A 26,888-nucleotide genomic window follows, 5' to 3' on the forward strand; every position below is an offset into this window, starting at 1 on the left:
GCAAGGCCTAGAACCGCCACAAGGAGATCAGAGGGACAACAACTCAGTTTCTGGAAGAACATTTATGCATATTTTTATGTGTTTGTGTAATAATTTTTTTTGATTATTTTCTTAAGCTATTTCAAGTAGCTTCCAAAAAAACCAATTATGATTGAGTAGAGAGAATAGCTTCCAAAAAACCGGTTGAGTAGAACATAAATGAGCTTATCTTTTCAAAAAGTCGCATAAAATACAATTTTATTTTATTTAATTTAAAATTTCATTTTAAGTTAAAACAAACGTGTCCTTAGTTTAATTTTTTCCATACTGAAATTCTAATTAGTTACTCAGACACTTCTGAAAAAAAAACAGTTGATAATTTTTTTTATTTACCCACTTTTTTATATAATCCTCTTATTTTTCATATATATTCTAATTCTAAATTAGTATTTGTTTATTTTACGTATATCATATGAACCAGTCGGGTATATAAGAAAAGGCAAAGCTACTGAAAAATATACTTGTTGTTAGGCCCTAGAAGGCTAGAAGGGCTTCCAATATTGTTTTTTGATCGGATACTGCCCACTTCATATAATGGGGCCACATTATGCCAATGTATTTTTTTTTTTTTTTGAACTCGCCAATGTAATAATTTAATCAGATAACAGATGCAGACCAGAAATAAAAATGAGATAACTTATATTTTTATTGTCGTAGCTAAAATAATATGAGAAGTACAAGTAGCCAAAAAATAGTGTCACAATTATAGGAAAGCTTCATTATTCCGTTGATTGAGCAAGAAATTTCAGCTTCCTATATTAAAGTCAGTCATAGAAAGAGTCGTCTCTACTTTTCAGCTTTATATAGGAATTTTCCTTTAATTTTTGTATTTTCAGTCCCAATCAACATGGCAAATGCATAAGGATAATGATCTTGTCCTTTTCTACTTCTGCAAAATTAACTTATTTTTATTCATATTTTATTTTTTGTTTTCTCTTTGCAGATACGAAGTGTTATGATAGTACATCTCTGCTTTTAATTAAATTTAAAATATTTTTTATCTTGAAATTTTTAAAAATGATTTTGTTATATGTCATGTTAAGTGTGAAATAGACTAACTCAAACACAAACAATTTGGAATTTTAAACTGAGGAAATTTTAAAAGAAATTCAACACTTGCGTTGAGACTTGCATTAAATTAGTCCTTTTCTTCATTCAAGCAGACAAAATGTGGACTAATAAACAAAATCCTCACCTATCAATCACTAAGCACCACGTTTACACGTTCAATGGTGTCGGAGATGAGTGCTTTGACTATATCCACACGTTGCAGAAATTATCAAATCAATCAATATAAACATGGAATGATAAAGATTCTCCATCTGCAAATAGTATTTTATTCACACTTGCACCAATAAAATTTGTCATTTAAATTAAAACCACTGATGTAAGGTTATTATTTTATTGGTTAGGACAGAGAATGAGACATCATTTTGGGACCGGGGATCCCGATCCAACATCGAAACGGGGAGATTAATTTATAAACGTAGAAGAGATAAGTTGCAAAGTCGAATACATAATAAGTAGAAGTTAAATCGCCTATAAAGGTCAACAAATCATTAGAAGGAAAAACACTTGAGTGATGCACGTTTTCTGTGACATGTGCAATACAAAGGGGTAAAGGAAATCTTCTTAGACCGAGAATTCATCAAGTGATATTGATCATGTTGAACTATCATGATATTAGTGTTACTCCTAGAGGAGATTCAACTTCAGGAGACATACAGTGAACCATTGATGAACAAGATAGTAACAGCAAATCGAGCAAAAGAACTGAGGTGCAACCTGGAAAGTAGAAAAGAGTTAGAGTTAGGAAGAGGAAAATTGATAAGAGGTAAGAATGAGCATTAGAATAGAACAGATACTGGATAAAAAAAAATAGCAAACAAGATGTTTAAATGTTCAATATTTCCATTTTATGTTCAAATCAAGCTCCACTAGTCTGAAAGTAAAGTCAGCTAACAATAAATATGGTCATTGCAAACAATAAATTAGGCGGCATAAACAGACAACATCAGATGGAACTAACCTGGTGTGCATGATCATCAGGTTGAAACTATTCAGATGAGAACATTCGTGTTAACCCAACTGGTCGTAAGGAAAACCAGACTCGTATGTGTCTCTGAAAAGTGGGAATTCATGAAAGCGGTTACTGTCATCAGAATTTGAGTACGAGATCCACGCGGTGGAATTCACTTGTTGATCAGCGTGCCAATATTCAGATGACGCAGGAGGAAAGCGTGGACTCATAGCATTTATCATGGGCTGAGTGTTACTGGTTGTGTGATTGGGCTGTTCTAGAGAAAAGGGTTTTGTCTCGTATGAACCCCATGAATTTGTTGACAGAAGAGAGAGAGCACTGTGAAAATCTTGTGTAGCATTTGCTTCCGAGGTAATGTTATCTTCTATACCTGCAGAAGATATTGTACCAAATGAGTAATATTGCCTTCAAGTATAACCTTTCCAAAATTCTTTGAAGTATACATTTATTTTCACATGAATAGGTGGAAAAAACTAGTAATTCTAAGATGAAGTTAGCAATCAATGTCGCCAACATAATTATGGTATATCTACATGATAAATACAACAACCTAAGGCAAAGATTATGAAATTAAGATGTAAATCAACCTGGATTAATGTTCTTGGTTGCAATGCCTTTGGATGCAAAACAGATATTGGAATCATCAGAAAGAATGGAGAAAATATTTGGTATCTCATTACTGGCTTTTGCAGGCTTCATGAAAAGATCTTTTGTATGGTTGACATTGCTTCTGTGAATGTTTTGCCAAGCTACATTTGTAGTAGTCCTTGAATAAGCAAATGGACTCATCTGTTGTGTCCCATCTGCAGAATAAAGATATAAGATAGGAGTGAATTGTAAAACTTGCATCAATATGAAGTGACTAGCTTACAATTAACTGTAACCTACCTACTAACTAGAAGTCTAGAACACACTAAAATTGGCCATTCTTTGGCTTAAGTTATGACTAGCAGCACAGTTTGAAGCATTTTTACTAAATCAGGTTTGTAACAGACTAAGGACATATCCATACATGCATAAATCCCGCAAGTAAAATGTCAGTACTCACGCACAAGCAATCTTGACAATTATTTGCATCTTTTGCTGTTGTAAAAGATGCCAGAAACATTTCTTTGGGTTCACATAGAACATGCCCCTAGTTTTCTCAAGACTTTGGCGATTTACTGTGTCTTGTAACTTCAACCATCTCAGTATCCACAACTGTGATAGTAAAATCTCTTCTGACAGTAATAAATGATCAAACAGATAAAATATTTGACTAAACAACATAACTATTATGGCTCTTATACGCAGAGAGACATGGTTAATAATGGAACTGTAACCGCTAGAATTTTTGAACATGGCTTAACTTATGTGTGTCACAGATGACCAACAATCATTAAGTTCAGATACATAGCAACTGAAAAATCAATAAAATCCATATAAAAGATAAATTAATAGAATTTGTAACAGGTTCAAACGAAAAGAAATTGTGGAAGACTAAGAAGTTCTATCATGTTACACTTAACTTTACGTTCTAATGCAGGTAAACTAGGACAGCAGAAAAAAGTTAAGAAGTAAAGTAAATCAATTCAATATTTTTTTATTCAGCAATATGAGTAGTCAGCTAAGGCCTTCCTAACTTTGTACTGAACTTTTAGATATCATTTTTTAGTTTTAACAACCAAAAACAGATTACCAGCAGAAGTTTAAGATAAAATGGAAAACTAAGGCAAAACAAGTATTATCACCAGCCGAGAAACAGTTATGATTACAAACAAAATCACTATAAGATATCCAACATGCAACAGAAATTTAAATTAAACTACAAACTAAGTTGATCTGACAAGATTGACTGACTTTCCCTAGGAAGGGGGCATTACTGAGTTTGAAGAGTTATACCACAGTGAGGTGAAGACAAAGCTGATTGACTTAGTTGGACAGCTTGAGGATAAGGTTTACGTCGCCTAGCATTGTGATCTGAAAGACGGCGTCTGCAGCTTCGCTTTTTTTCATCAAACTCTAGCAGTCCATGAAACCTTCAACGTTATAAGCAAAGTGATCAATCTTACCCAGTTTATTCAACACAAGACAGAAAGCTGAATCAGATTGACTAATTCTTAATGATATGGTACAGAGAATTTATCAATACATGAAAAATATTAATTTCTCAATGTCAATTTCATCCAAGCAATCATATGTTTGTTTATAAGCTTTACCTGCTACATTGCTGACAAAATCGACGTTCCAAACCAGCAATGACCACCTTAGGGGATTTGGAATGACTTTCACAAACTCTATGCTTGCGATGATAATCTTTAGCTGATGAAAGGTCAAGGCCACAGCCATCAACCTGGCAGCATGGATAATGTATGTCCTGACCATTGGATTTACATTTCTTTCCTGTGTTCAAAGATGAAATAGGAGCCCCGGAGAAAGATAGGTTTTTAGAATCACTTCCTGGGTACCCATCCTCAAAGTACAAACGCTTACCGAGCTTCAGAGTGAGCAATGGTTCACCAGAGACAGAAGAAGGCTCTGGTGCCTGAGAAGTTTCAACTGGCTCTTCTTTAGATAATTCTTTTTTACCACTGGAACTTTCAAAAGTGAATGTAGATGTTTTGCTATCCCTATTTGATGATGAGCTGATAGAATTTGATTTTGAACTCCTTGATGAAGAAGCATGTATTAGCTCAGACCCCGAACAACCACTGCCACCAGATGTGTCCAACATCCCAGCATTGATTTCTTGGTTCTCTTCAGCACTCGTGTTAACTGGTTGTAATTTTGGATTTTCTGTTGCTTTTGGATTGAAGAATGATAAGTACTCCAAGTCCCACTGCGAGGGCGATTTTGAATTCCACTCCATCAGAAGTGCTCAGAAATTCAGCACTCTGCAAACTATAGTTCAAATGAAATTGCTGCTGTTACAGGTTCTCTAGAAGAAGGAAAAGTAAAACAAATCTCTAAGGAAATTTAACAAGTCAAAGAAACCACACAAAAATTGGACTAACTATTCACAAGAAGCAAAAGGTATCAAGAATCACTGTGTGGATTCAGTAGAGAAATCATAAAAACACATAGGAGGAGCATTTGTGACACCTAAAAAATGTGAAACTGCAACAAGTTTAAAATAACTAATGTAGTACTAATTGCTAAGGCAATCATCATTAATCTTACAATGACAACATTAAATCAACAATGTTCTGCAAATCCCAAACATGGGTTGGCAGGCAGATAGGTGGCTGCAGTTTAGTGGTATCATACATTTATAATTTGTACTTTGTCCTGGTAAATTTTAAATGCAAACCAAATAGCTTAGCTCCTGCACAGGGTAAACTCTACACCAATTTCCAAAAACTAAACTTCACTACCATTTAGAAGGACATCTTATAATTACTTCATAGCATGAACAGAAAGTACTATCAATTCCTTAAACTACACCTGCAAGGTATTCCCCCTAAGGCAGTGATGTGTTTGATCTCCTCCTACAGTTAGCAAAACTTCCCTTTCAACATTGGAAGCTTCAAACAAATAATTAGCATGTATCACCACCACAATGTCAGAAGTAGTTGCTAATTGAAGGAGCCTCCCCAACAAAAGACCCACATAAGGTGATTTATATAAACATAGCATGACTTTTAGCACTCAGAAAACAAACAGTAGCCAGTGTTAGCCCTTTGATTTACTTTCTAAATTAAGGTCAACAACCAACCTCCCTAATCATAAATACCCTAAACCAATCAATCAAGACCCCCCAACAAAAACACAGCAATAATAGTAGAGCATTTACATCAAATGCTACTTCATGGGACCTACAAGAAAATGACCTATCATTTTTGCTATGAACATGACCCTATCTATCATTGAACTCAAAAGCATCAACATAGAAAAAAGGTAGAATGTAATATTACTAATTACTCACTCTTCATACACAAAAATAACACACATAAATATCATTTGAAAAAAAAACAAAAGATTGGATTTTTATCCTTGTGGTGCTAAAGTTTTGAGATATAATGGCACCCCGTGAATTCGGTTACTAATTGCTACTAGCTAGTGAAGTACAGAGGAAAGTGCTGGTCCCTTTACCTTGAAAAAGCACAGTGAGAGAGTGAGAGAAGAAAGGGAAGCAATTTTGATGAAAAAACCTAGCTTTTCTCAGCGAAGCTGCATTCCCAAGAAAATGAGAAAAGGGTATGCAGACAAAGATGAGAAGGGAAAGAAGACGAAGGAGTGAAACCAATGAAAGGAAAAAAAGCACCTTTTTTTGGGGGTGTGAAAAGGTGCAACCTTTACTTTAATTTTCATTGATTATTCAAGTGTTGAGAGAAAAAGGAAGTAGCAATCTGACTCTACCAGAAATGGAAACAAACAGTGCAAAAGTAACACTAGCAGAGCATAGCAGTAGCCACACACAGTAATCATTAATCTTCATTAAATAATATTAATACTGAAGAAGATGAATATGAAGAATCTCATACTGTGATAATGGAAAATCAATGAAATTTAGAGAGAGAGAGAGAGTGGAACTTACTGGAATGGTGAAGAGGGAGAAAGGGAGAAAATGGTTTGAATTCCATTTGGGTTGGGATGAGGAGAGGCAGAAATAGTAGTGGTAGCAGGTGACAGTTGGACACAGTAGGATGGAGCTCTCTCTCTTGTTTCTCACTCTTTTGTCTCTCTTTCTCTCTCAACACACTTATTAGACTGGTTACAATGGTGTTGAATATGATGTGTTTAATGTTGAAAATGTAGTATAATGGTGTTGAAAGGGGTAGTTTAATGTTGAAAGGGAGAGAGAAGTGTTGAAGAGTTTCAACACTTGTTTAAAGGGGTATCCGGAGACACGTGGCACGCCCTGGTTGGTGACCGCCAGGCGCGTGCCACACACGCGCAGACAAGGCGCGTTATGTGTCAGGGTGGGGTAAGGGGGCTGCGTAGTGGGACGCGTGGCACGCTTCGGTTGGCCACCGACAGACGCGTGCCACGCACGCGCGACAGGAGAGAGAGAGTGCACCGCCAATGCCACGTGTCTCGTTCTGATTGGTTCGGGCGATTTTCATTTATCCTAATCTTTCCAACTCAATTATTTCGAAAAAAAATTAAAAAAATATAAAAAAAATACCAAAATTCATGATTTTTTTTCTCTATAAATAGAGACTTGGTTTGTTTGATTTGGACACAGAAAAAAAAACCAAGTTTTCCATCATCTTATTCAGCTTATTATCTTTCTATTATCACCTTTGCTTTGAAATGGATCCCAACAATAGCCATTTCAACTCCCAGAATTCTTCCAACCAAAATCCAGACTATCAACATCCAAATCAGTATTCCAACCACCAAAATCCCAACAATTATCCACATCCAAATCAAAATCCCAACTACTACCCAAATCCCAACACTTATCAACATCCAAGTCAATTTTCCCACTACCAAAATCCGAACATTTATCAAGATCCAAATCAATCCAACCACCAAAATCCCAACCATTTTCAAGATCCAAATCAATTTTTCAACCAACGTCCTCATCCCCATCATGGATCTATGTTCAGACATCCATCTCCAACATCGCCGTTTAATGATGGTGCTAATGATGGTGCATCTGAATTTCCCGAATTTTCAACACAAATGACTCTTGGTGGCATGACAGCTGGTGATGAAGCCACTCCAAATGAAGAGGATTCAACTCCTACGAGCAGGAGAAGCCACTTACCAGCATGGAACACTGATCAAAATCTGGTGTTAATTAGTGGGTGGCTTAAATTTGGAACAAACAGTGTTGTCGGGAGAAACCAAAAAGGAGAAACATTTTGGGGTCAAATTGCTGAGTATTGTAATGAGCATTGCTCATTCAATCCTCCGCGGGATGGAAATGCATGCCGAAACCGTTATAATTATATGAGCAAGCAAATAAATAAATGGATTGGCGCTTATGATGGTGCTAAGCGTATGCAACGAAGCGGTTGGTCGGAGGATGATATTTTGACCCAAGCCCAACAACTGTACTCAGATGGAAAGAAGGCTCGATTTAATTTGATAAAAGAATGGCAGGCTCTCCGTGAACAACCACGTTACTGTAGTCAAGCAGGAGGAAGTGTTGGGTCAAGAAGTAGTGGATCTAAGAGATCTCGCGAGAGTGATGCATGTGGCTCAACCTCTGCAGGTGGCTCAACCTCTATAGGATCGATTCCCCGTCCAATAGGTAGGGATGCATCTAAAAAAAAGGGTAAAAAGAAGAGCCCAACAGCTGCCTTGGAAGTGATGCAGAACGATTGGGCTGGATACAAACAAGCCAAGCAGGATGAGGTTGAACAATTGAAGCATCTAGCAGCGATCACGGAAGAGGCTAATAGATTGAGGAAAGAGGAGACTGTAGCTAAGAAAATGAAATTATACCTAAAGTTATGTGATGAAGAGCATCTCAGTGACCACAAGAAAGAGATGTTGAAGCGGTTGTCCGAAGAGCTCTTTGGAAATTAATTGTCTGTAGTGTTTTCTGTATTAATTTTCAAGTGGTGTCAAGTCTGTAGTGTTTGCTTTAATAATTTTCAAGTGTTGTTAAGTCCCTAGTGTTTGCTTTAATAATTTGTCAGTGTTGTCAAGTCTGTAGTGTTTGCTTTAATAATTTGTCAGTGTTGTCAAGTCTGTAGTGTTTGCTTTAATAATTTGCCAGTGTTTTGTCAAGTCTGTTCTGTTTACTTTAATAATTTTTCAGTGTTGTCAGTGGCTAATGTATGGGTTACCGAGTTTGAATATGTATCACTCATTTCGAATCTAGTCCTTATCTGATAATTAACTATAGTTCATATTATTTCAAATCCGTCACTGTCCACCATTCAATTTATCTATATATATGGACTCAAGGTTCCACCATTCAATGCATCTCTTCCCATCTACTTCAAATTTCACAAATAATGGATCCACCAGAGTTTGATCTCCAAGCATACCTTGAAAAAAGTGAGAGAGAAGATGCGTATGTACTCAACCATTTTAGAGAGCGTCAAAATCTAATATTGCAGGCTAGTGCAACTCGTGGTAGAAAAAATCTCAACAGAGATCATGCAGCGGCAAACCGAAGGCTAATTGACGACTACTTTGCCAATGAGCCTACATACGACGATGGAATATTCCGTCGCCGGTACCGGATGCAAAAACATGTTTTCCTTCGAATCGTTGCGGACCTTTCAAGTAGTGATAACTACTTCACACAACGATTTGATGCAGCGAAGAAAGAAGGCATATCGCCCTTAGCAAAATGCACCACAGCAATGCGAATGTTAGCATATGGTGTGGCAGCAGATGCAGTCGATGAGTACATCAAAATCGGAGGTACTACAGCACTGGAGTGTGTACGTAGATTCTGTAAAGGAATCATACGATTGTATGAGCACGAGTACCTGAGAGCACCAACTCAAGAGGACCTGCAAAGAATACTACAGGTTAGTGAACAGCGGGGGTTCCCAGGCATGATCGGGAGCATTGACTGCATGCACTGGGAGTGGAGAAATTGTCCTAAAGCATGGGAAGGTCAATTTGCTAGAGGGGATAAGGGAACCACCACGGTTATTCTTGAAGCAGTTGCATCTCATGATCTATGGATCTGGCATGCCTTTTTTGGGTGTCCGGGGACCCTGAACGACATAAACGTTCTAGACCGGTCACCAGTGTTTGATGAATTGGAACAGGGAAACGCGCCACGTGTGAATTTCATCGTGAATCAACGTCCCTATAATATGGCATACTATCTAGCTGATGGTATCTACCCTTCTTATCCAACTTTCGTCAAATCTATTAGACTTCCTCAAAGTGAACCCGATAAGTGCTTTGCAAAACATCAGGAGGGATATCGGAAGGACATCGAGCGTGCATTTGGAGTGCTTCAAGCTCGTTTTCAAATCATCCGTGAACCAGCTCGCTTGTGGGACATAAATGATTTGGGTATCATCATGAGGTCATGCATCATATTACACAATATGATTGTTGAGGATGAACGAGATTCATATGCTCAACGCTGGACCGATTTTGAGCAAGCTGAGGGAAGTGGATCTAGCACACCGCAACCATACTCGACCGAGGTGTTGCCCGCTTTTGCGGATCATGTGCGTGCTAGATCCGAGTTGCGTGATCCAAATGTCCATCACCAACTGCAAGCAGATCTAGTGAAGCACATCTGGACAAAGTTTGGAATGTATCCTCATGATTAAATATGCTTTGTATCGTACTAATTATGTTATTTGTGTGTTGTGTGTTTAGTTTGCTGTCTTGCATTTTAATTACGTTATTTGTGTGTTATGTTAAGAAAATTAAATAAATAATTGTGTGTTTAGTTTGTTGTCTTGCATTTTAATTTGCGTTAAAAAAATATTACGTTAATTTAATTTAATTTTAAAAAACCAAAAAAAATTAAATTAAATTAAATCGATAATCGTTTATTTAATTTAATTTTTATTGCAAATTTTAAATTTATGAAATCATAAAAAGAAAAATATAAAATTAAATCAAAATATAAGATAAAAAAAGTGGTGGGGTAGGGGGTAGGGTGTTGAATGAAAAACCATTGGAGTGGTAAAAGTTGAATGAAGTGTTGAACTGGAGAGAGAAGATGAAAAGTGGGGTGTTGAGGGTGTTGAATGTTGAAACCATTGTAGATAGTCTTATATGATCACTGCACTTCTTTCTTTTCCGCTGCTTTTCCTTTTTCTGCCAAGTTAGGCATAGTGTAGTGTAGGGTACTAAAACTAGAATGTGAAATTGAAAGGATAAGGAAATAAACTACTATTTTGTGGATGTGTTGGACACATCATGAGTAAATGAACTATTTTGCCATCCTTGTAATAATGTGGGTGGGATCTAGATTTTTGTGGGTTATTTTTACATCAAGATTTTATGTTTATCCATTTTTGCATATAAATAAATGCTCCTAATTTGTTTGTAGTTGTTAAAAGTTTAAGAAAACATCAATTATTTTGTTTATCCTTAACTTAAAATAATAATACACAAAAGAAAAAAATTATAAAAAGAGAGATAAATGGTATATCATGAAATTAGATGATAATTGTAGTAAAAATGAGATAACTTGTTCTTTTTCTTAATGCACATATTAAAACCTTAAGCTTGTTTGGTGGACAAAATAAGATAAAAAAAAATAGAATAAAATGTTAGGTAGGAGTTGGATAAGATGAGAACATGATAAGCTCATATCATGTTGTTTGATGTGCAACAATTTCATGATATAATGCAAATGACAAAGTTACCCTTTTGTCATGTAGCAATGTGGTGTGAAGTGGTGGGTGATAATGGCGATACTAGTTGGTGATGGTGGAAGTAGCAACAAAAGAAAACGACACCTGACGACGGTGAATGACATTCGATAGTAACAAACAAGGAGGAGAGTTGGGTGACGATACAGTGAAAGATAACAAGCAGTGGCTGTGGTGCGTGCTTGATGGCGGTGGTCGTGACTGTGGTGAAGGGTGCTTGCCCGATGGTAGTGGCGACGAAAGATCGAGCAATTCGTAGTGCCCAACAATTGGTGGAGTGTGCCCAACAACGATGAAGATGGAATGTGTCAAATAACGTCATGCGTTGAAGAGTATTGAATTCTGCTGGTCGAGGGTATTAGGTTTCGATGTTGGTAGGAGTATCGAGTGATGATGGTGACAAATAGTGTGGGTGTGTTGGGTTGTGGAGAGCGTTGGGTGGTAGTAGTGGAGGTTCGCAAACAAGGAAGGCGTTGAAAGGTGTTGGATATCAATGATGGTGGAGGGTGCCTATCAAAGATGACCGTGAGTATATTTGCTAGTTCTATGCAATGGTGGAGGTCGATCGACGATGGTGTAGGGAGCCATGTGGTCACGATGGAATCACCTACACGGATAGAATGGAGCTAAATAAGTTTTAAAAAATTGTAAAAGAGACACAGTACTGTAGTGAACATTTAGTTATTTCATACTCAATCACTTGCTCACATAGGGACTTCACAAAATTGCTTGCTACCTTTGCTTAGTTTTCACTTTTCATTTTGACTTGATTAATATGTTGTCAATTTCTGATTTAATAATACTGCATCAAAAGCACTATTGATCACTTAAATGATAAACGACTAATGGCGACTTGATCCCTAGACAAATATATGGCTTTTGTCATTGTTATTGACTACCATCCAATTTCCCTTAAATTCCAGGAAAAATCAGGTTCGTTTTTAATTATATAATCTAAATAAAATGCTTGCTCAATATCATCTAACAAACAAGAAACCTCAGAAAAACCTACAACTAGTGCTTAGCTTCAAACAGCATCTGCAAAAGCTCAACTCAAACATAACAAAATTTGAAGCACAGGTGAAAAGAAATGAAACCAGCGGGGGAGGAAAAGTACAAAAGGAAAATCTCTTCAGCATTCAAGTAGATTTGGGATGGTTGCAACCAGAAGACGCTTATCAAAACTAAGACAGCAATACCTATGGCTATAGGAATTATCTCTGCCTCCTATTATAACTGAACAGTGATGCCTTGTATCAAGCACCATCTGATGGCAGGGTGCTCTGAATATTTGAAGGCATAAGGATGTTGAATCCATCTGCTGCGGTAGACACAATCATTCCAGGAATCTGTGTGTGCCAATGCAGTTCTTTAAGATCTTTCTGTCCCTGTTTTTGAAAAGAAATAAACAAATTAATAAACACACATGAGCCGATAAAATATTGAGTGAACGAGTGCTAGCAACACACTCTATAACTGGTCTGTTTTTTAACACATTTGCCTCACTTTTTTGAAAAAATGTGTTCAGTTTCTCAAAATAAGCAAATACATGGGGTGCGTTGAAGAGTCTGTTGCTAGCATTTTTCGAGTGAAGTATTTCGACTACCTGGTGAATAAACAGTAGTTGGGGAGGCAGATCTTCAGGAGCATTAACTAGTTCTTTGGTTTTAGCTTTAAATTCAGCCTCCTCTTCCTCATCCCTTTCTAAAGAAAGGTCCCATATTCTGTAGTGGAAGATTACAAACTTTATAAATCCCAAAGGTAAATGATCAAGGAAAAGGAGACAGACTGGTGCTATAAACCTCAAAGCTATGTAAGGGTTCAGGGAAGAGTTAAACAGATATAATAATAAAATAAAAGCAAAATATAATCCTAAAATTGCTTTAATTTTGACTAATGATATTCTACAAAGAGTTGAACGATATCAATATCTTAATTGCTTACGTGAGCTGATTATCTTCTGATGAAACAGCCAATGAAGAGGCTTCATGTGGACTCCACTCAATGGATGTGATTGAGCGCTTATGGTATTCAAAATGTGCTACCACCGAATCTCCTTCCTATCCACAAATTAATGCACTTTTCACATCAGCTTTAATATCAAAAGAATTAGCGGCAAGAGATCAGACAATGTAAAAAAATCTTTTTAAAACATAGTAATGCCATAATAGTTCTTCTCCAATTTGCATTTGATTAGCAGATATAAATGGAACATACGAATAGGATAAAATGATGACATAAGAGTGAATATAGTGATCTCAGATGAATTTACAAATAGTGATCTAATATGATATTGGGATTTGGGAAATGATGGAAAAAGAATGATCAGAAAATTGAAGCCAGATATGACATAACATGAAACACACCGTTGACGTCAGAAAACATCACATGCACGATGAACACATGAATCTTTAGTTATAAATGACGCATGATAATTTTCGCTCTTCATATCGGTCTTTCAATATGGGGAGGAGCCGGATATTCACGACTAAAGTCAGGCTATTCATACCTTGAGCAATCTGAGATCACGAATTGAAATAGTCCCATCGTCACTCCCCGAGGCCAACATACAGGGAGCCAACCTACTCAGTACAATGAAGTAAAAAGTGAGAAAGAGATATAGAATGGCAATGAAGTTGACAGAACAACATCAAGTTAATGTTTTAATACCTGTTCCATGACAATACATTCACATCTGCTTTATGTGCTTTAAAAAACGCAGCTGGCGACTTCCCCAGACGGGTATCCCATATTGCAATGCTTCCATCCACAGAACAAGAAGCAAAAACATGATCTTCTGTAGGGCTCCACTGCAGGGATATAATGAACAATATAATTCTCAATAGTTTATAAATAGCATGTAACTACTTATATTAGAGATTGGACTACACAAAATATGACTCAAAACCACAAGAAAGTCAACTAGGGCGATGTGCATTAAAACATACTTGCAGATCTTCAACACTAGCAGTATGTCCGATAAATGGAGCGTTGTCAATATTCCATGTTGCAGCAGATGTGGGCTCCCACAGATAGATACAATTATTACAATCCCCTTCAAAAAAGAAGATCACCATCAACTTTCATACCTCTTGATAACAAATATGAAGACAGGCTACTGGCTAGAGAAGAATATAGCTAAACTGAAACAAAATTACCCTAAGATTACCAGATACAAGCCTTCCAGGAACAACAGGACTCCAGTCTATAGCATATCCTTCATCTTTGTGCTTAAATTTATGTAGTGGGACCTGATTAAAAACAGCAGCAACTCCTTGGGCACCTGTTTCTGTCTCTGCTAGAGAATTGAGATGAGAGCTCATGTCCCAGATCTACAAATTGATTACTCAAATATCAGACTATATACAAAATAAAGAAATGACTTAGAGCAAGAATGAAGTGGAATTTAACTTCTCTGTTGAAAGAATGACGCAGAAAAATAAAAATATGCAATCCTTAGCCTTAGCTGCTGCATATCATTAAGAATTTTACGAAGTTTAAGTATGTCGGAATACTTAGGACAGAACAACCACATTTGTATCTAACAGTAAACCATATCTGGAGCTGGAATGTATCATATCTAATCCAACTCGTTTCTAGCTTTTATGTCTGACATGAACTGTTATAGAGCCTCAGAAAAAGGCTATTGTAAGAGCATGACACAGACACTAACCAACTGTCATAATGTTATTGATCTTATACATTCTAGCTTTGTGCTTTAGAGTCCCAACCTGAAAATGAAAATGTCTTTGTGCCTTTTTTGTCCATCAATCATAACTTCCCAATCCTAGACAGACCCCCCCCCCTAAAGGGAACAGTAGATCGGTTGAAATGACTTGATACAATTTTGCCGGCATCCTCAAACTCCCAGACGTAATACATTAACAGCATCATGCTCAAATTCCATGAGCAAAGATTTCTCATTTAAGGAATCATGCGTACAATAATCTAACCTTATTACAAATGCTCATCTCTCTGGTTAAAATAACACATACTGCCATAACCACGTTAAGCATATACAACAAAGAACAAAAGCCTTTTCCAGTACATGAGATCGACTAGATAAATCAAACAATGCCAAAATGTCCTATTGTAAGGCGCGGCAAAGCATGTCCACAGACAGACCATTTATCTAAATCCTTCTTAATTTGTTGGGCCTGTTTTTCTGGTCTCTACCAATAACAATTGGACTGTCCTCCATCATATCTATTCTCCTTACCAGGGTGGTTTCTAAATATCTTCTCCATGCATAACAAACTGTCTAAGACAGGATTCTACCACCTTTTCACAACAAGTGCCACCCCCACCTCCTCACTAATAGTATCATTTCTAATCCTATCTTATTCTGTGAGTCCACTGATCCACTGTAACATCTCATCTCTGCAACATTGAGCTTATTTCCTTTTTAGTTTTTTCATCTATCCTCTAGTCTCCGTTTGGAAGAGCTTATTTGAGCTTATCTTACGGCATTTTTGGAAAACTAGGCCATTCACTATCCTGCTGGGATGGCTGGGGACAGTGAACTGGGCTGGGATGGGAAATTCCGCCCCAGGGCATGGCTGGGATGGGATGCAAACCCGAGATCCCGCCGGAATTGACAACTTAGAATTTAACAAAGTCATATCACATGACTTTGCACTAGTTATTAATTCCAAAAACTTGGGAAGACGTTCTCAAAATTTACCCTAAATTAAAAAATTAAATCATGGGTGAAAAGTCTGACCTGCACATGACCGGTATCTGCCCAAGTTGCACATATATGGGGATTTTGTGTCATGGAACGTATACGGTTGACACATCCTTCGTGAGTTACCTTTCGCAACTGTAGATGTGAACCGAAGGAAAATGTTAGTCAGATCTAATTCAAAACATTCAAGTGAATTAACAAAAACTCAAATGAAGAGAATGTTACCTGCAAAGTGGGACCCTGAGCACCATCTTCATCTTCATCTTCACTATCATCCTCACTATCACTATCCTCACCATCCACTCCAGAGTCATCAGCTTCAAGTTTGGGCACTAATTCACGTCTCTTACCAGATATTTTTGATACTTTAAAAATTCCAATTGAATTCCATGAAGCTTTCTCTGCCTGTAGCACATGCACCATCACAATATATATGATATTGCCAATCAAAAGAAGTAATTAGGAAAAGGACAGAAGAGCAATACTAGTGGATCACACAATTAGGAGATAGTAACTGTTTGTTGTGATCATTGCTACTTATAACAAAAATAATGCATTCAGACTCCAAAAGTCCTATGAAGGAATTATTTCTCCTGGATAGAGTAACTAGGAGATGCTAAGCCTTAATTTTATATTCTAATAATTGTTAGTTATTAGAATAAGAAATAATAAATCTGCATTTAAAACTCAATTGTCCATCCAAGGGAAATTTTCTCCCATATAATTGTCTACAAAGCCCAATATCAACTTCTTTGTTACCCCATTAGATATTGCTAATGAATAGTAAAAACCTCCAAGTCGATAAATGAAACCTCCTCACAGAGAAAAAGAGGACAATATATATGACACAAAGCTAACCTGAGTCCCTGCCATGAAATACACAGTGTGGGGAAACTCTGTTCGAACTAAGCCCAAAGTGTCGCGTACAACATCAAAGCTGTAAAAGTCCAAAAACATACTTAAAAGCTGAAAGCCATTGATACGAAGCAGAAATAAAATCAAGTACAGGGTGGCCAAGATTCTCCAATTGAATTGAATTGCTGACGCCAAAGGAATTAACTCTAATGAAAAACTGTATGGTCATATTACTAACACTAATGGCAATCCGAAAAGGGGTTTTGTTTATAAAAAAAAGCTCCAACTTGTTCATATTTTTCTCTTTCTGGAGTGCCAAACAGGAAAAAATAACAAATGAAGGGAAAAGAAGAAAAAAACCATAGAACCTACCTCAGACAGGGCCATCCAATGTGAAAAGCATGAAGAGAATTGTAAGCAGAAGGATCACACTGGAGCTCTTCATCATCCTCCATCTTGTCCACACCCGGCTGCCACACCTTCACTGGAATTTGCGGCTCCAGAGAAGATGAAGAAGTCCCATCCCCTTTCTTCGATCCCTGGATTTTAGTATTATTTTAATTATAAAAAAAATGAGAGGCATCCACAAAAAACCCAAATGAAGTGAGGTCATAGAAGGGGTTGACTAGGCCACAGGATGATACCTTGTTCTTGCTCTTGGCCTTCATTCGATGTTTTATGCCGCGAGTCATCTTCAATCAGTTTAGAGCCTTCAGGGTTTAGACAATGAATTATAAAGAAGCCATGAAAATCTGCCTAAACTCAGAAAACCATGCAAATATGCCCAAACATGATTCATAACACATTCTACGACTGTTTATTACTAAATGATAATCCATGCTTGACTTGTCCATCTCATCAAAGTACAGACAACCTTACAAAATCAAAGTTTTCAAACTCTAAGAGTACTAGTACCTACAAGATCCCATTGTCGCAAACAAAACACAAAACAGCAAACAAGGCACAACACAGCAGAATAAAAACAGCAAACAGAAGAACAAACAATTATTCATGAAAATGGAGCTGAAAATAGAACAAAAAACAGCAATCAAATGGACCAATCAGAACAGAAAACATAGCAGCAGAACAGGGGTTGTGGATGGCTAAATCAGAAATGGCTAAATCAGTGGTTGTGGATGGCCATACCTCTGCGGGTCGTTCGAATAGAACCGAGGGTGACGGAGAGCTGCGCGCGGCGGTCGTCGGCGGCAGCGGTGGGCTGACAGCGAGGCAGGCAAGGTTGTATTTGACAGAGGTTGTGCGATGCTTTTGGTTTTCTTCTCAGGTTTAGGGTTTAGTTGTTTCAAAGATTAAAAATGGCTAAATATGCTTTTAGTCCTCATACTTAGTGAATTATTGATATTAATCCCTAATAAATTCCTAACTTTATTTATGTAATCATTTATATTTATGTAACATTTACCCAACAGTATAAGCCAGTGTTATCAGACTCGGACCGGTGATCGACTCGGTCGAGACACTGGGTCAATGAGTCAATGGTTCAACCACTGGGTCATTGGTTCGATTGTTTGACTCGGTTTATATTAAAAAATTATAATAATTTAAAATATTTAGTATATCATATATATAAAATAATATGCATTCTTCCTGACAAGAAACAAAGTGGTGTAGTGGAAATTTGGATTAGCTTTCTTCCCTCTAGGTCCTGTCTTCAAGTCCTAACTATGACAATTTTTTTAAATAACTCTCAATTGAATATCATTTGACCAAATAATTAACATTAAATATAAATTAATTACAGTTTGACCATTAAAAACAGTTTTGAAAAAAAAAGGCAAAATCAAAAAAAAAAAAAAAAAAAAACTAACCAGTTCATAAAAAACCGGCCGAATCGCCGGTTTATTCCCTAAACCGGCCGGTCCAAACCGGTTCATACCGGTTGAATTGCATGGTCGATCCATTAAATGGCTCGGACCGGTCAGGGGTCCGGTTCCCGGTTCAACCGGTCGAACCGGCCGGTCCGGTCCAAGTTTTATAACACTGATATAAGCTTTTGGATTAATTGGTTCATGATAGTAGTTGTGTAGTGGATAAAATAAGAGCTTGTGTTATTTATAACATGGATTAAATCATTCATGTGACCTATAACGTAACTGTTCGCAAGATTTCCAATAGATATATGTGTCCACTCGACGGATATCCATCTCTTGCCCTTGTTATAGGTAATGTGTGGGGTGCGTGTGGGTACATATATTTTTGTCATCCCTGTATAAGAGTGAATAATTCCCTTAGTGAGGTCATTGTTATCTCACGTGAAAATTTACATAGTATTATCATGTTAAAATTGTATGTATATCTCTCTATTCATAATTACTAAATAGATAATATCCTTTTGAATACTTGTGGAAAAAAATTTAATAGATTCATAATTTCACATCACACTATAATGTGACACTTAATGTGCCCTCTATTACCTTGCCTTTATCTCCTTGACTCTCCCCTCTACCCCCTCAAATGTTTCGAGAATAAAATTGTGGTCGCTCATATCCTTATTGACTATATAACAATAGATTGAGAATCAATATCTATTTTAAGTAAAATGACTCTTTAGTAGTAATTGGTGACAGAATGGAACAAGACATAATAGAACAGATCGAATAGATAAGATAGGATGAAACAAGACAATAATATTATGTGTATTGTGTTTGGTAACTTCAAGTCATTCGAACATAACCATAATTTTAATTATATATATAACTCTGCATGCTTAATATTTGATTGAAGATGAAAAATTGAACTCAATTGAATATTATGCATAGAAACTACTTGTTATTGCTTATTTCATGAAATAATCATTTATTTTTTTAAAATAATCACTGAAAATTTATTTAAGTTGTTTCAGCAAAAATATGATTGTTTGTTTAATCTATTTTGAGTGTGTTTGTTTAGATTAAAACGTAATTATTTTGAACTCTCTAAAAAAATTTAGTTTTTAGAGATTTTGAGAGAAGCACAAGCTGGTTCGTGTTTGGCTACTCTAATTAAAAACATTTCTTATCTCTTCTAATCTATTATAATAGATTTTCATGATGAGTTAAAGTAGTTTTTTCAAATAATCTATTTTTAATTTTAAAAAATGAAATAAATAAATATTTTTTGATTGAAAAAAGTGATTGTGATTAAAAATGATTTTTTATTAGAAAGTTTTTGTTTACAAATATAATAAGTTTTTTCACTTTAAAAAGTGATTTTAAAATGTTTAGATACAATAAATTACAAAGATAAATTAAGAGCACTTTTGATCGTGTAAAAGTTTTAACAGAGTATTCTGTTTCACATTTTTTCAGAAAATTAAAGTGTCTTGTTCATGGAGTCTTTTGTCATGGTCCATTCCATTCCATTCTAAAAACATGACGGAACTCAAATGTCATGTTATGTTCCCTTCTCACCTGTCTAATAAATGCCACCTTTATTCTCCTTTTAATATCAAATGAGTATGATTAAATTTTTTCATATGTGATGTTGACACTCTCAATAATCAAGTCGTGTTGAGTGGACTAGTTGTGAGAAGTTTGGTTAGTTTATCAAACTCCTTCGGTCAACTACACTCTTAATACTCAAGAAAAAAAGACTAGGTATGTCCTTCATATATTTGATAAATTATTTTATATAATTTTATCTTATTAAGTTATGATATTTTAGTTTGAATAATAAAATAATATTTACCCTTACCCTAAATTCTAAAGTGATATAACATGAATAAAATTTTCATTCACCATCATTTTCTTGTTACAATTTTGCACCATCATTTAACAGCACGTGGAGTAATGAAAGTTTGTAACAATTATTTTAAATTGAGAGTAATATATGTATTTTTCCATATGTTTTTAACTTTTTATTACTATCATAAAAATAGTGTTTGTAGATTCACTCGTACAAACACATTGAAAAGTACAACATGTATTTAACCAAAAATTATTCATAGCAACAACATCGCATTCCTACACAGTGACCACCCTTAGGATAAGATGTTTTTACACAAAAAGCGCTGCAAACTTGGTCTTCATTTGGACATGGGCCTTGACCAAGGCAAAATAGCTTGTCCGAGTCAATTGTTTCTGCTGAAATCAATAAAATATCATAAAAAATTGTATATCACGTGCAATTGTATATGAAGGACTCATATCTTATCATACCACGAGTAATAGATCTAGCAAAATTAGAACAAGAACTATTTTTTCGACGTATTATATTGGATAGGATTAATTTATCCTTATTTTGAAATGCTTAAAAATTTAAATCTATTAACATTTTTTTCTTTGAATAATTGAATCAACAAATACATAAAGAAAAAAAAAGTTCGTACATTTCCATTTTTAGAATAGTTGATAAGTTCAAACCATATATTTAAACAGTAGTAGAACATTTGAAACGAAAATTGTACCTAGAAAATAGAAAAAATTAACCCACATATAGGTCAATGAATTATAAAAAGAAAAAGTTACGTTAAATATTTTATTAGAAATCGATACGGGGTTAAAAACACCCCAAATGTGAAACAAAAAGAAAATAATATAACAAAACCACACAAATAAAAAAAGTACACAAATCCTAAAATTAAAACTACAAAGCAACAACACCAAAGCCAAAAACAATGTCTACGCAAGGAACAAACCAAAATCCTTATCTCGATGAGAACTAATATGTTTAGAAAAAAATATTTTTAAGGATAATATAGTGAATGTAGAAATATTTTTTTGCAATTCATATTTTCGAATTATAAGGTGTATACAAAACTTTAGAAATATTATTGTAAATCTTGTTACCTGAGGCCAAAGCGGAAGTAGAAGCAGAAACGAAAAGGGAAGCAATACATAGAATCGCAAAGACAGAGCACAAATAATTTATTTTTGTAGCCATTATGTCTTGGAAGATAGACAAGCAAGTCTCTGCTAGTGTGATGAGAGGCTATTTAACATGATCAAGAAAATTAATGCAATAAATTCAGTAAAAAAAGTTCAATGCTATAAGTCAGAAATATAGGCAAGTCAGGTCAAAAAATACAGTAAAAAGATCCAGTCAAAAAGTTTTATTGCAATAAATTTTAAATATAAGAAATATAATGCAAGAAATCAAGTAGTCAAGTCAAAAAATACTTTAAAAAGATTCGGTCAAAATTTTATTGCAATAAATTTTAAATATAAGGAATATAATGGAAGAAATCAAGTAAAATAATTAATCCAATACATTCAGTCACAATAATTAATGCAATAAATTATTACTACATCCTTTCGATCATATTTAACTGTCCGGAAAGAGAAGATACACACATATTAAGAAGTGCAATTAATTTTGTTAATTTTCATAAAAAACTATTTGTTTTCCATTTTTACCCTTTTATATGCATTTTATCTTTCTTCTTTTATTGTTTCCACAAGACACTATTTGGAAAAACATCAATTAATTCTCTTTTTAAATATAAGTAGACAAATATATATATACTAGTATGTATACCCGTGCCGATGCACGGGGGCATATTTCTGAATATATAATAATTTTTTTTTAATATATATATAGAATTATTTATTTTGTATAAATGAAAAATAAATATGAATATAATTATTTATTTGATTAACTTATTTATGATATATTAATATAATAAATTGTATGATTTTTGTATTTTTCTTTTATTTTGGTTTTTCCTATCTCCAATTAAGTCTACAAAATTTATAACTTATAAAACTTGATAGAAAATATGTATTACGTATTAAATTACATTGTTTTACATTATATTATTGTGATTATCTAAACTCTAACTAAATATGGATGAGTATTCAAAATTTAAAGGGTGCAATAATAATTCTCTTATATAAAATACTATAATATATTTATCATAAAGCAAGAACATTTAATAAGAAAGTGCAATAGATATCTCTAGTGGAAAAACACCACATTGCAGTGAAGCACACAAAATTTTTGGATTTAAAATCCAATCTATCTAATTGTTCACCACCAAGATAAATAAAAAAACACAATAAATAATTTTCCATAATTGACTTTTGGTTGGAGAATTTTTTCACGAAATTAATTCGTTCATGACTCCAACATGAATAACGTGAATATTGGACTCCAACGTGAATATTGGAGTCCATAATTGACTCATATATTTTATAAGTTTTATGATCTCGCAGAAAAAAGTTGTAATGCTTCTGTATATCTACTCCATTAAAATATTTAAAAAGTCTAGAAAAAGTTTAAAAATTATATTAAAACATTTTCTATTAGTTTCAACTTGAAGGTATCTTCATGCTAAATGTTTCCCGTCGTATTAGCTTTTTTTTTATGTAACCTAAACATCAACAAATTTTGACTATATATTTTCAATCCCCGTGTGACAAATTGTTCTCTCTCTCTCTCTCTCTCTCTCTCTCTCTCTCTCTCTCTCTCTCTCTCTCTCTCTCTCTCTCTCTCTCTCTCTCTCTCTCTCTCTCTCTCTCCCTCCCTCTTATTAGTTTTTTTTTTTATGTAACCTAAACATCAACAAATTTTGACTATATATTTTCAATCCCCGTGTGACAAATTGTTCTCTCTCTCTCTCTCTCTCTCTCTCTCTCTCCCTCCCTCCCCCTCCCTCCCCCTCCCCTCCCCTCCCCCTCCCCCTCCCTCTAAGTTGCGTATTTTCTACTAATTTTAAGTTGAAAGTATTTTCTTGTAAAATGTTCCTACCCGTTGAGTTTTTTAATACGCAACTTAAACATAAATAAATAAAAGCTATATAATGCTTATGTGATATCTACTCTTCAAATTATTTAAAAAAATTGATAAATTACTAAAATTATATTAAAACATTTTCTATTAGTTTCAACTTGAAAGTATTTTCATGCAAACTGTTCCTCATGTAGGGGCATTTTAATATATAATTGGTAAATATAGACTAAATATGTTTGTTCTTCTCTAATTCCCCGTGGGAGCCCTATATTCGCAATTAAATTATAATGCTTTTGTATATCTACTCTTAAATTATTTACAAAGTTTGGGAAAAATACTAAAATTAAATTAAAACATACTTTCTACTAATTTCAACTTGAAAGTATTTTCTAGTGAAATATTCCTACCCGTTGAGCTTTTTAATATATAACTTAAACATAAATCAATAAAAGCTATATATGTTTATTTATTCTAATTCCCGTCAAAATTTCATATTTTTTATATATATTTAACTCTATAACTTATGAACAAAAAAACTAAAATAATATCAAAAGTTATTGTTTGTTATTTTCAAATTGGGATTTTTTTATTCTAAATGTTCTTTCCCGTGAAATCCTTATTTTTACAATCAATTTTAAATGGTTATGTATATCTACTCTTTAAATTAATTAAAAGTCTGAGAAAATTACTAAAATTATATTAAAACATTTTCTATTAGTTTCAACTTGAAAGTATTTTTATGCAAAATGTTCCTCATGTAGGAGTTTTTTACTATATAATTAATAAATACAGACTAAATATGTTTATTTTTCTCTAATTCCCCGTGGGAACCCTATATTCACAATCAAATTATAACGCTTTTGTATATCTACTTTCAAATTATTTAAAAATAATAAAATTCTAACAAAACATTTTCAATTATTTTCAACTTGATAGCATATTCATGCAAAATATCCCTCCCCGTATGAAATTTTTAATATATACCTTAAACATAAATAAATATAAGCTATGTTCATTTATTTCAATTCACAGGATTCATATTTATATATATATATATATATACATATATATATATATATATATTATTTACCTTTAAACTTATGAAAAAAATTAAAAATTATATTGAAATTTATTGTTTATTATTTTCAACTTGAAAATACTTTAATATAAATATTTTCCCCCCGTAGAATCTTTATTTTCACAATAAAATTAAAATTGTTATATATATATCTATCAAAATATTATTTAAAAGACTTAAAAAGTACAAAAATTATATTAAAACGTATTTTCTATTAGTTTTAAGTTCAAACTATTTTCATGTAAAAACGTTCCTCCAGTAGGAGATTTTTCCTATGTAACTTGAGCATAAATAAATACAAACTATATTTGTTAATTTATTCCAATTCATGTGGGACAAATTTTTAGTATCAAAATTTGTGTTATATAAAATTATATCAAAATTTATATTTTGTAATTTTTAACTGAGATATATTTTACTGTAATTTTTCTTTCTTGTGGGATCCCTATTTTCACAAACAAATGTGAACATATATATAGTTGAGCTTTTGAATTTATTATAAACTGAGGTGAGCATTTCCGTTAAAAAAAGAGGATAGTCTTTGATTTCAAATGTAGTGTGCAATACAACTTAAAGCGATCGGTATGCGACTTTTCCATTTCGTTTTAAAAAAGAGATTAATTTCTATGCAACGATGATGTAAATAAGTTTTACATCATCATTCAATCACATCCCTCCATTTTGTTAGCTCACAATTAATTTTAAATTTAATAATATCTAAAATAGAAAATAGAAGGTTTGTGATTGAATGATGGTGTAAAATTTTTTACACCGTCGGTGCATAAAAATTTATCATGTGCTAAATTAGGAGTAGTAAATTTCCCTAGATTAGTGGGAGTAGTCGACTATATTCAATGCTCGAAAGTTTTTTTTTTATGGTTCATTCCAAAGTTTAATATAATATAAGTTTTGTTTCAAAAAAAAAAATATAAGTTGCAAAAGCAAAGGGTCTTCTTGTTAAATCTACATAGGTGAGTATTATGACAAATCTAAGTGGATTAGATGCATATAAGGAACTTGATTTATCTGTTGTCACTCAATTTGATCTATAAATCAATCAAAGAAATTTGACTGTAAGAAATTTAATCAGAGGCAAAATCATGTTTCTTAATCTTCCTTACGAAAATGTTTCTTAATCTTAATAAATAAGAGAGATTAAGTTGCATGTTGAATTGTTGATCTTAATTACTCAATACAATTGGAGTCATGCTCTTGCATTGCAAACAATGGAAAACTTAATTCACAAGTGTGTCATGCCGAATGTTTTACTGTACAAATGTTTCTTGTGGACATTCATACTCATCTATAATTATATTGTTGGACACATCACACATTAACAATTATTGTTTGTTGAAATCTGCATATATAGTTATCAAAGAAAACTTCTGGAAGTGATTTCTTATCATCTCCTGCACTTTGAGGTGTCAACATCATAATAGCTAAAGGCACGCTGACCAACAAGGGAAAAGGACAAGCCGTCAACATCATATTTCTCAATTGTCTCATGTCTGAAAAGTAGCTCAAGTCTATCGCCACCTACTAGCTGACAAACATCACCTTTCTGGCTAAAGGATAGACTTGCTTCTGAGCTTTCATTTAATGAAGCTACCAACCGAAGCCATTTGAATCAACGGTTTGATCTTATTACTTTAAGTTATTTTGAGTGCGTTTGTTTAGATTAAAACGTAGTTTTTTTGAACTCTAAAAAAAAATTAGTTTTTAGAGATTTTGAGAAAAGCATAAGCTGATTCGTGGTTGTCTACTCTAATTAAAAACATTTTTATCTCTTCTTATCTATCATAATAGATTTTCATGATGAGTTAAAGTAGTTTTTTCAAATAATCTATTTTTAATTTAAAAAAATGGAACAAATAAATAAATATTTTTTGATTAAAAAAGTGATTGTGATTAAAAAATGATTTTTTATTAAAAAGTTTTTGTCAACAAATATAATAAGTGTTTTCACTTTAAAAAATGATTTTAAAATGTTTAGATACAATAAATTTTAAAGATAAATTAAGAGTACTTTTGATCGTGTAAAAGTTTTAACAGTGTGTTCCGTTTCACATTTTTTTTCAGAAAACTAATGTGTCTTGTTCATGGAGTCTTTTGCCATGGTTCATTCCATTATAAAAACATGACAACACATAACGGAACTCAAATGTCATGTTATGTTCCCTTCTCGCATGTCTAATAAATGCTACCTTTATTCTTCTTTTAAGATCAAATGAGTATGATTAAATTTTTTCATATATGATGTTGACACTCTCAATAATC

General features: G+C 33.9%; 4 protein-coding genes across 7 annotated transcripts; 2 read left to right on the forward strand and 2 right to left on the reverse strand.

Annotated features, from left to right (window-relative positions):
• Window positions 1-1,470: 1,470 nt before the first annotated feature.
• On the reverse strand, window positions 1,471-6,756 carry LOC130713581 (squamosa promoter-binding-like protein 2). Of its 4 annotated transcripts, none has more exons than XM_057563354.1 (6): window positions 6,597-6,756; window positions 4,279-4,960; window positions 3,962-4,098; window positions 2,668-2,883; window positions 2,069-2,450; window positions 1,471-1,824 (listed from the first exon to the last, which is right to left on the reverse strand). In XM_057563354.1, exons 2-5 carry the CDS (start codon window positions 4,926-4,928, stop codon window positions 2,119-2,121), a joined length of 1,335 nt encoding a protein of 444 aa, XP_057419337.1. In that variant the 5' UTR covers window positions 4,929-4,960; window positions 6,597-6,756; the 3' UTR covers window positions 1,471-1,824; window positions 2,069-2,118. The 4 variants fall into 4 exon arrangements, with proteins under 4 accessions (XP_057419337.1, XP_057419340.1, XP_057419339.1 ...); XM_057563357.1 differs by lacking the exon at window positions 6,597-6,756 and adding an exon at window positions 6,152-6,570; XM_057563356.1 differs by lacking the exon at window positions 6,597-6,756 and adding an exon at window positions 5,504-6,128.
• An 850-nt stretch (window positions 6,757-7,606) lies between these two features.
• On the forward strand, window positions 7,607-8,542 carry LOC130713354 (uncharacterized). The gene is made up of 2 exons (XM_057563125.1): window positions 7,607-7,811; window positions 8,226-8,542. Exons 1-2 carry the CDS (start codon window positions 7,607-7,609, stop codon window positions 8,540-8,542), a joined length of 522 nt encoding a protein of 173 aa, XP_057419108.1.
• Window positions 8,543-8,976: 434 nt separating this feature from the next.
• LOC130713355 (uncharacterized) lies at window positions 8,977-10,297 on the forward strand. Its single transcript, XM_057563126.1, has one exon. The coding sequence runs from the start codon at window positions 8,977-8,979 to the stop codon at window positions 10,264-10,266; it is 1,290 nt and encodes a 429-aa protein (XP_057419109.1). The 3' UTR covers window positions 10,267-10,297.
• Window positions 10,298-12,183: 1,886 nt separating this feature from the next.
• Window positions 12,184-18,168, reverse strand: LOC130714405 (protein HEAT STRESS TOLERANT DWD 1). Its single transcript, XM_057564306.1, has 13 exons — window positions 18,011-18,168; window positions 17,509-17,574; window positions 17,237-17,403; window positions 16,868-16,946; window positions 16,235-16,414; window positions 16,046-16,144; window positions 14,492-14,654; window positions 14,271-14,377; window positions 13,993-14,132; window positions 13,832-13,904; window positions 13,267-13,382; window positions 12,929-13,046; window positions 12,184-12,710 (listed from the first exon to the last, which is right to left on the reverse strand). The coding sequence occupies exons 2-13, from the start codon at window positions 17,554-17,556 to the stop codon at window positions 12,579-12,581; spliced, it is 1,422 nt and encodes a 473-aa protein (XP_057420289.1). The 5' UTR covers window positions 17,557-17,574; window positions 18,011-18,168; the 3' UTR covers window positions 12,184-12,578.
• Window positions 18,169-26,888: the final 8,720 nt, after the last annotated feature.

The sequence above is a fragment of the Lotus japonicus genome, chromosome 4 (assembly GCF_012489685.1).
Source record: "Lotus japonicus ecotype B-129 chromosome 4, LjGifu_v1.2".
Classification (NCBI taxonomy): Eukaryota; Viridiplantae; Streptophyta; class Magnoliopsida; order Fabales; family Fabaceae; genus Lotus; species Lotus japonicus.